This window comes from Protopterus annectens, chromosome 16.part0 (genome assembly GCF_019279795.1).
Source record: "Protopterus annectens isolate FY-2018-M chromosome 16.part0, PAN1.0, whole genome shotgun sequence".
Classification (NCBI taxonomy): domain Eukaryota; kingdom Metazoa; phylum Chordata; order Ceratodontiformes; family Protopteridae; genus Protopterus; species Protopterus annectens.
The window spans coordinates 229733872-229744504 of NC_056750.1; the positions used below are offsets into that span (position 1 = coordinate 229733872).

The following is a 10633-nucleotide window of genomic DNA, read 5'->3' on the forward strand; positions in this document are numbered from 1 at the left end:
TTAGGGGTCCCATATATTTCAGTGTGGGATGAGATGATTGACAACATTATCTGCTTTGCTAGGGATGCACCTCTCTCCTCATGGCTTGTGTGTATTGCAAAACCTCTTTCTTCACCCATAGTGCCTTTGTTGGGTGAGATCAGTCTCTTAAAACTACCTATGTAGTTAAACAAAATCAAACTATGTAAAAATAGCACTGCTCAATGCTAGAACCCTAACTAGGAAGTTGCATTCTTCACAGTCCTTCATGAGCCTCACAAATATAGAAATCTGTACAGTTACTGATGCGTGGTTTCTGTTCAGTGGTGTCACCTCCACAAAGCTGGGTTTTCTCTTTATAATGGCAGTGCCTAACACTTGGACATCTGCAGCACTGGCCAGTGCTGCCACTATCTTTGTATTTATAAGTAAAGCTTTACTTAAACATAAATACATAAATAAAAAATAAAATGTTCCTGTCAATCTGCTGCACAGCACAACTTTCTTCCCATTGTCTTCTCATCATTCATTCAGAAGGCAACAATTAGAAAACCTTTGAATATTAAATAGTGGAGAGGTGCAGACTGCTGCAGATATATGCAGTAAGTTGAAATAAGTATAGATGTTTTATCCTAACAGGCAAACAGATATAACACTGGCAATTGTAGCCCATGGGACTGTAGCCTGTCTGGCTTTGGATCAAATCAGCTTATTGTTTTCTAGTTTAAAGTCTGCATTACTTTCTGGCTACTTTTAGTGAGAAAAACAAAGTTGAAACTTTCCTTGACTTTGCATATTGCTCCTGACTTTGCCTCATGTTTTGGTCTGTGCCTTGTAAATTTTTTGGTTTTCTGATAAATCATTGAGGATTAGAGCCACCAAGTAGAGTGAGGGTGGCTGTGAATGAAAGCAACTTAACATTTTGTTGTTTGATCATTTTAAAGTCTGGATGAAAGCAACTGCCATTTGCTCAGCTTAAAGTCTGAATGCATTACTTTCTGGCTACTGCTTGTCTGTGAAACAAAGCTGATACTGGCCCTGATTTTGAGAACAATCCTTGACTTTAAGTCTCATGTTTTGGTCTGTCCTTCATGTATTCATCCATATTTAAGTGAAAACAGGTGAAACATATGGTTCAGATTAGTAGTGCAGATGCTTTTACCATTTTAGATGTAGGGATTACTAGGTTACTGGATGAGGCTGTCATTACCCCACTGTTTAGGAAACTCTTTTATAGCAATTCCTTGCTACAAGCAGAGAGTTGCCACCTTAAGTGTGTCACTAAAATATACCCAGGTCACATTTTTTAAGACTGATCAGATTTAATCAGAGGGGATACAAAACCCCTGTAGATAAGTTATATAAGAGATTACTATTTTATAAACAGCAAAAGGCATAGGACTAATTAAGATTTAATATTAGCTACCAACTGTAGAATTGTTTATGGATATTATAAGTAGACATTAGAATATTGTATTAAGTGACAAGGAAGCTAGAACATTAGTGAGCAATAATAATAAAGTTGATTTCAGGAAAGCTAAAGACCTATCTGATTATTCTGGTAAATTTAAAAAGAAATATGCATTCATCGCTTGCACAAATTGATTTACATAATGTTATGTTTAGAGGCTGGTTCCCTTGTGGCAGCTGTTCATTTTCTAAGTTTATAATTAATAATACAGAATTCCCATCAGCTAATACTGTTAAGATTTTTTCCCTGTATGGGTGATTTATACAGAGTGTGTTCTTACTGTCCATTTTATGTAGGCAAAACATCCAGGATGATGACCGTTTTAAAATATCAGAGTTGGCGGTGAGACTAATGCTTTATATAAGCATACTTTAAAACATTCTGGGGCAAAATTCCTTTTTTCTAGTGTTAGAAAGGTTAGTAAAGGCCGTGAATAATAAAGTGGTTGGCAGCATTTGTTATCTAATTCAAAACAATAGATTATCACCCTAGGTGCATTATTTTCTCCTGGATTCATTCAATAGTTTTGAATTTGTATTTTTTGTATCCATTCATAAAGGAATCACAATATATTAATACTAGGGACATACCCTCCTGAATAAATATGATGTTGTTTCATTTTAGAAACTAAACAAGGCCAGGCCTAGCAAATATGTCTATGGTAGAATGCCACTGACAATAAGGAACCCTTGGTGCATTGTTTTCACCAAGGTTAAATAACTATTTTTGAATTTATGTTTTGAACATGTATGCTCTTTAAGTGATCACTAGATGTTTATTGTTTGTCACAGTGAAAATGCTCAAAATAGATCTGTTAGCATTAATTGAATTTTGTGATTACTCACTACCTTCTTTTGAAAGCATACACCTGTTTCTGGATGTTTACATCATTTTGAATAATCATGTGACTTTATCTCTCTCTCTCTCTCTCTCTCTCTATATATATATATATATATATATATATGACTCTATTGTGTATGATCAAACTAATTTAATGTCACATTGAAAACACTAACAAAAAAGTTCAAGCATACACAACACCTAAAATGAAAAATATCTAATGAAATAATATCAAGGAAGGAAATCTATTTCTTTTCCTGATATTCACATTACTCCCCATAGAACTAACCTCACCTTCTGTGCTACAGAAAAGTTTTTATCAAGGTAAGGTGTCGGGTTAGGCTTCAGTAAAGTAGCAGGGTTAGGCTTAGGGTTAGCACCCATTACTAAAGTGGGCAGGGAGCTCTGCTCATACCATTAGGAAATCCCCTATATTTAGTCAAAATGATTACTGGGGGTATAAATGTAAATTATCATCCCTCTGTACTCCTTCCTCATTTGACCTGTAATACAATAGAATATAATGCTTCTTTTGGTACGTATTTGTCTAAGCTTATGACTCATCTCAAAACAGCACAGTGTTTCCTCACGAACAGAATCTAGTGCATGTCTTTCTTGTGTAACTAAGTCTACCTTAAAGCACTTTTTCTCTTATCTAATTCCTGCAGACTCTTGAGGGAGAACCTCAGACTCACCCACAAACCCTTGAAGGATATAATACTGTGCAACCTCTTACACATCTACAAATGAAATAATATCCAAAACACCAGCTCAAAGTAAGTAAACTTCCACATCAGCAAAAGCAGAACCTGCGGGCAAGATAGATAGAATTCTCAAAGAATCCCTTTTTTATAGAATAGATGCCCCTTAGATGTAAAACAAAGTAACCCCCTGACTTTCTTTAACCATAGTCTGGATTAATTGATAAGAAATTCATTCCTGGCCTGGACCCTCAAACACTAACTGAAAGGGGATGAAATTAAATAGCAGTTATTCATGTCAAAGTGTACTAATGAAATTAGATCTTGAAGTTAAGCTAAAAATGATAGACCTGATCGACATCCTAGTATGAATCTATGAACTTATGAGCCTTATGAGGAAGTAGATAGAGAGGCTACTGGAACATTTTTTGGAAGCTAGAATATTATGGTGAGAGATTTGGTGAGGTTTGAGGAGGTAACATAATAGTGGAAGAGAAAGATGACTGAAAGAGAGTAGAGGAAATGAGAGAAAGGCTAGAGACAAAAGTAGAAACAAGTGTATATGAGGATAGGATGCATTTTGGTGAGGTTACTCAGTGAGGCCATAATGTAAATACATCAGCAAAATGTATGCCTTACGCTTATGTTATATTGTGTTATTACCTACCTTGATACTTTTTGCCTTGTGTATGGGACTCACCCTCTTATGATATGTGCTGCCCCAGGCCATTTAGCTACCATATATGTGTTTTCTTTCTGCCCCGTGTGTAAACTACAGTGAGATGTTAGGTTTGAGCCTAGCTTTATTACCACATTTCTGAGGGCAGTTTGTTCTCACTCAGTGTTTAGTACTTTTCACCCAGTGGATTTCTGAACTCAGATTTGGTGGGTACACTGCCTATTGCTGCTTATCATTTAGAATGTGGGGGGGGGGGGGTGCTCCAGTGTGAATATGATCCTAGAAACGATTACAGAATTTTAAGGTAGCAGCGATCTTTACTGAAGACATGAAACTGAGAAAGATAGTTCCAGTCTCTCTTGTAATGCCGGGGGATATCAAGACAAATTCCATTTCTGCTGAATGGAAGGCAACTTTTTGGTAGCAGATATTTAACGATGTGATGGATAAATGGGTCAGTGGTATGTAAATCAAGTTGGCTCCATGTTGGAGATAGTGTACTTTGATAAATTGTATGGTCCATATCAGAATGATTCAGAGATTTTATGGTATTTTTTGGCAACTCTGAATTCATGGGGAGGCAGGAAGTACCCAACTATAATCAAAATATAATGATTTTAATGCAGTGAAGTTGACAAAATTATACAAATTGCCCCTAGGAAAGCCCAGACAGCATTATAACAAAGAAAGGGTAGAGGGATCCAATAGAGATTTTTTGCATGATCCTTGGTAGGGAATGAATCCTCTAGTGAAACAGATACATGCAGGGATAACTATCAGAATCAATTATTGTTTTTTTATCTCTTGTCATTTGGAATACATTAATGTGGCAGACATTGCCAATAGGTGACCCTGATCATGATATGGTAAGGTCATGGACAGCCTTACCCTTAAACAAATAAAAAGTTTATAACTTGATATCTAACTCCCTTGGTTTTGCAAAACATTTTGACAAACTTCTAAAATTCTCTGGGAATTTATACTGTTTTGTTTTCCTCTTTTAAGCTTCCAAATTTGTATTTTACTAAATTGCTTTACAAGTGTATGGTACCAAGCAGCATATTACAATATTTTATGGATTTACAGTTTATATTATCTTTTGACTTGAGGTAGATTTTTCATTTGCAAAGTACCTTTATAGAACTGCTTAGAGCTGAAAGTGCTGAATCCTGCAACAATGTTCTTCTGAGAAATGATAAGGAATGTTTTTGAAAACAAGTGTTTCATTCAGTCTGACATTGTCCTAGTATTGCTGACTACTTCCTTCCTTCCATAGCTAATGTTTGGGTCCTTGGCTCCACCCAGTGACTAACTGCTATTTTTCTCTCTCATTCTGGCTCCTTGGTCTGTATCTCCTCTCTCCTTGGACCCCTTGTATTGTCCAGAACTGCACTGAGGGCTGCCTGACCTTTGTCTGCTACTGCTTCTTTGACTGTCCTGTCTTTGTCCCACTTCTGATTCAGCTTCATTCCTTTAAACTTTGTGTGTATAATATTTTTGTCTTTTTTAACCAAGTGTCTTATTGTCCTCACTGGCCTCAAACATCTCTGTTTTCCCTTTGTGTCCCTCTTCATTTCTCCGTAGTATCCCTTCTCCTTACCCTACATTTCCCATTGATTAACTTTATCTGATGATCTATAAGGCAAGCTCCTCTTAGCCCCGTCTCTTTTGTTAATTGTTCCTCTTGACACTGGGTTGCAGAGAGATGACTGGATTTAACTAGTGTTGACTTCTGTGATCTTTGTGATTGTATCCCTTTATTCTAGGCTTCTTTGTTCCACAATCAGGTAGCTTTACCCCACCCCAGTTACATTTCTCACAGAATTAACTCATGCATCTTTGCTTGCTAATGCAAATACCAGCCTGCACCTTTTCCTGTCCCCCCAAATTTGTCTAAGAATGTGAATCCTGATATCAAAATAAATCCTATTAGAGACTTTTGTGCATGGTCATAGGCTTTCTGCCATCTGTAAAGTATTCTGAACATAGCAACAACCTCAGCATCTGTATTTTCCCTGCTATAAACTTCTTGCCTACTTCTGCAGTTAGCTGTTATTCTTTTGTTTTGCAACAAAGTAATTTCCACATGACATGGGTTCCTTCCACCATCCTGCTTCTTGCTGACTTAGTGAATCATAGTGAGCTACAAACACTGGTACAGCTTTACAGTCAAGCATGTTTTCCAGTTTGTTGTCTATGACTATCTTTGTTACATCTTCAGTTCTTAGACTGCTTGTTGTCTACCTATTTTCCCAAACATCACTTTCTACCTTGCACCTTTGAAGTACATTTTAGCTTTCATAGGCATGAAATCAAGTTCTGCTGCACTGCTCTGATCCTCTAATTAGCTCTTCTGTAACTTTCTGCAAATGATTGTTGATTAGCTTCTGCAGGCTGTAGGTATGTTGCTTTCTCTGCTACCCGTTAGCCATATTAGGATTTTTTTGCATTTTCTTCAGAACTGATCTGCATTCTAAGTCTCCAGTATTATTCCTCACAGAGCATCAACTGCTAACATCCACTATCTGCCATTACCTTTTACATTGTTTAATGGTCCTGCTCTGAGAATTAAGACTAAGCAGACTGAAGAGACTTATGTCTTGTATTCCATGACATCTAAGACCCTACTGGTTCTGTTTTACTTCCATACGACAAACAAACAGCTTTACAAACACCCAAACTAAAACAATAAACCTTAAAACATAAAACACTAAAATATAACACATTGAAAGGACAGATTTGTTATTAAATTGTTACTCCATCTCTTAAACAGTGCTTTTATGTGTTAGACAGCATGATCCTCACCTGTCTGGTAAATGCTACAGCCTGATAATCCTATGACCCATATGAAAAGCAATTTGCAGCATATTTGTCTTTATTAATGCTACAACATTTAATCCAGACATTTGGGTCAACAAATGCATTATTGCATTTCCATATTGGGAAAGTCTGACTGATAATAAAATCCATTTTTAATGGATGCCCAGGAAGTAAAGCTGCACACAACATTACAATTATTACTTATATTCACAACAACAACTACAGTACATAACACAATGTAATGACAACATGGGAGCACAGCAGGACTACAAACATGAGTACAACAGTAGTGTACAAATGTGAGTTCAGACATAGTGTAGAATGATCTAATATTATACAAAGAAGCAGATATAATCTGATGTTATACACACGTTTGTTCTTGTGTCATACTTTATCATAGGAAGTAGTAAACCAGTTGTGCATCATATAATTATAATAATTTAGGTGGATTATGTGTGAATCTTATAATTATAATAATTAAGGTGGATTAGCTGTGCATGGTATGATTATAATAATTTAGGTGGATTAGTTGTACATCTTATAATAATTTAGGTGGATTACTTGTGCATCTTATAATTATAATAATTTAGGTGGATTACTTGTGTGTCTTATAATTATAATAATTTAGGTGGATTACTTGTGAATCTTATAATAATTTAGGTGGATTAGTTCTGCGTTCTATATTTATAATAATTTAGGTGAATTAGTTGTGCATCTTATAATTATAACAATTTAGGTGGGTTAACTGTGCATTGTATGATTATAATAATTTTAGGTGGATTAGTTGTACATCTTATAATAATTTAGGTGTATTTGTTGTGCATCTTATAATTATAATAATTTAAGGGGATTAGTTCTGCATTTTATAATTATAATAATTTAGTTGGATTATTTGTACATCTTAAAATTATAATACTTTAGGTGGATTAGTTCTGCATTTTATAATAATTTAGGTGGAATAGTTATGCATCCTATAATTGTAATAATTTAGATGGATTACTTATGCATCTTAAAATTTAGGTGAATTAGTTGTGCATCTTATAACAATTTAGATGGGTTAGTCGTGCATCTTATAACTATAATAATTTAGGTGGATTAGCCATGAATCTACCAGTAAGATATCTGTGGTCAGGGATTACTAACTTCATGGGAAGGATATGTGCAGGTATCTTACAATGCATAACATTATGGGATATATGTAGATTTTACATAATAATAGCCATTTAAACTCAAAGCACTAACACTGTACAGTCTCAACCATTTTTCAGTGCAGTTTTAATGACAAGCTGTTTTATGAGTTTAAAATGTGTCATAAGAGCAGACTTTAAAAGTACTGACAGGATAAAAAGATGACTATTCTGTGATAGCACTTCCTGAAATAATCTGTGTTATTTTAATCCAAACATCGGTGATTGTCATGCCATCTGATATTTACTGTACTTAAGAATGTCCCTGCCCTGCTTCTTCTCAAAGAGAAAATGAAATTTTCTTCATGAACACCTGGCACAAGTTCTTGTTTCATGTTAGTGAAGATGTCATCACTGTGTCACTCATCGCACAGTAGTAAACTGCCGAGTCAGAAAGCTGGGGTCTGGAGATATTCAGATACACAAAATTCTTGGATACATCAAAGTGTGACGTGAAACGACCTTCCTTTGCATCAGGTTTAGATTTATACACCTGTAAACTTAGGTATTCTAAAGGTCCATTTGCTTTCTGCTGATACCAGTATAAGTATGGCTGTGCTATTGAAGCTGTTGTTGTGAAATTACAGAGGAGGACAGCATCTCCCTCTTCATATGCAGTTTTACTCGATTCTTGTGTTACTTCATCTCCATTTATGATGCCTGCTAGAGGCATTTAAGGAAAAAATCATTATGGAATGTTTATATATATATATATATATATATATATATATATATATATATATATATATATATATATTTCATTTTCTACTAGGAAATAGTTAATAGAAAACATTCTGATGCATTTATAGTATCACTGTCATTATAAAATATCCCTGCATTCTACAATAATATCATAATAAAAAGACATGTTCTGTGTTTTAGTTTTATGGAATGCAGTGTACAGAATATCTCACACCCACACACACACACACACACACACACACACACACACACACACACACACACACACACACACTTTTTTGCTTGTTGATTTATTTTCTTATTACTTAAATAGTTACCTGTCAGTAGAAGACTAATGTATACAGCATTTCTGATGATTAGAGAAATGCAGAATTTAAGAAATGCAGCACAGAAGCTAACCATGTTTCTCAAAATGATATTATCTGTGATTTAAAATTCTTTTGCTTTTGCTTAAGGTGACAGTTCAAGGAATCAGATCATGTTTATATATACTATGCCTTAGAAACCACAGCAGTCATTTCCTTTTGTGGTAAAGATGATGTTATGTCGCAGGATTAACCCTCTGCTGCCCAGATCAGTATATACGGTAAGTAGAACAGGTGCCTCCCTGCCGTACACTGACGATGTGCAGAATAAACAGAAGTCACTGGTATATTAATGTTGTGCAGTAACACTCACAGTGTGCTTCAGGAGTCGACATCATAGCACCCCAGTTTAATTCAAGGATGAGGCACCTCGGAAATTAGCCTGTTCTACATATAGAAAGCATCAAATGGGATTTAATTTAAACATCTTCTCCTCTTGTTCAGTAAATACATTCATGATTTATAGCTGCTCACCTGCTCCCACTGTCTCCAAGTGTTAAGTGATGAGTCTCAAAGTGATTTCCTCAGTTCATTACAGTAGAACATCAAGACTGTGTGACAGTGAACAGACATACAGCACAGGTAGTACTGAAGTATCTGCCCAGGGTACCTGTGTAATGTCAGACACCAGCTCACCCCCCCTCCCCAAGTTGGCTGTAGTGAGAGTAGAACCCTTACCTGTTTAAGTACACTGACTACAGAACACAAGAACTAACACATGCACCACTTCCCCTCAAACAAGGAATGGAGAGAGGCTCAGCAGATCATATCGCAGTACTTTTTCATTGTAACCTTAATAGAGAACAGGCCACGCTTCAATAAAACAGTGCAACAGCTCTTCAGAGATTTAGATTTGATCATTCGTAATGAAGGCATTTTTTTGAGTGTAATGTTATAATTCATAAAAGTAGACAATGCAAAGACTTTTTCAATGTACTAATAAAACAAATGCGGTTGATATAATTTTATAATGTCCTATTGGCCTGCTTACATGGCACAAAGGGCTCAAGTCCTGAATGTGCCCCAAATGACCCTTATCTGACTAGTCCCACAGACAATGGATGTGACAGAATGGGGAGAATGGGTGTGACTGGTTGCTACTCATTCAGCCATCTTGGGGGACAGAAGTGGCTCTGACTCACCACTCCTGACATACTTTGTGGAATCACTGGGTGCCACACCCCATGTACTGTGAGCATGTAATGCACATGCTGCTATCTGGTGCACCGCTCTAAGCAACCTCGGAAACAGTGTGTGTGTGTGTGTGTGTGTGTGTATGTGTGTGTGTGTGTGTGTGTGTGTGTGTGTGTGTGTGTGTGTGTGTGTGTGTGTGTGTGTGTGTGTGTGTTTGTGTGTGTTTGTATATATACAGACACTCACACCTTCCTGATGTCAGGCAGCTTTCTGGACCCCAAGGGAGCCACAGAGCTCCAGAAATGGGCTGCTCCACAGTGTCTACTATTTAGTCATTCCCTACCATCTGACCAATTGATGAAGGAATGACAGGAACAAATGGCCATAGGGCTCTCACCTTCTCTGGGGATTCCTGAGTCTTGCCTTCAAAAATGAATCAGGCAATTTGTTACTTGTAATTAAGCTATCAGATAGTCTTTAGGAGAAGAACGAATATCATAGTGAGTGTTCGAAATTCATACAATTTAGTTTCAGTGCTTCAGAACCTCATTAATGAGAGCTTTTCTGTGACCTTGTGACTGTTTCTTAGCTCACCATCTGCCCTTACGTGTAACCCTGACTTGATGAGTGCCTCTTGTGGCATGACAGCAGGTAATATAAAGAGACCATCAAACCTGGTTACAATGATAATGGTAGATTTATCATACATTATTAACATTAACATATGCAAGTCCATATGCAATGATACTGGCATG

General features: G+C 36.4%; 1 gene segment (V, D, J or C); it reads right to left on the reverse strand.

The window, feature by feature from the left end:
• Positions 1–7423: 7423 nt before the first annotated feature.
• On the reverse strand, positions 7424–8809 carry LOC122790432. The segment is given in 2 exon segments: positions 7424–8340; positions 8697–8809. Coding segments are annotated over 2 exon segments (417 nt in total).
• Positions 8810–10633: the final 1824 nt, after the last annotated feature.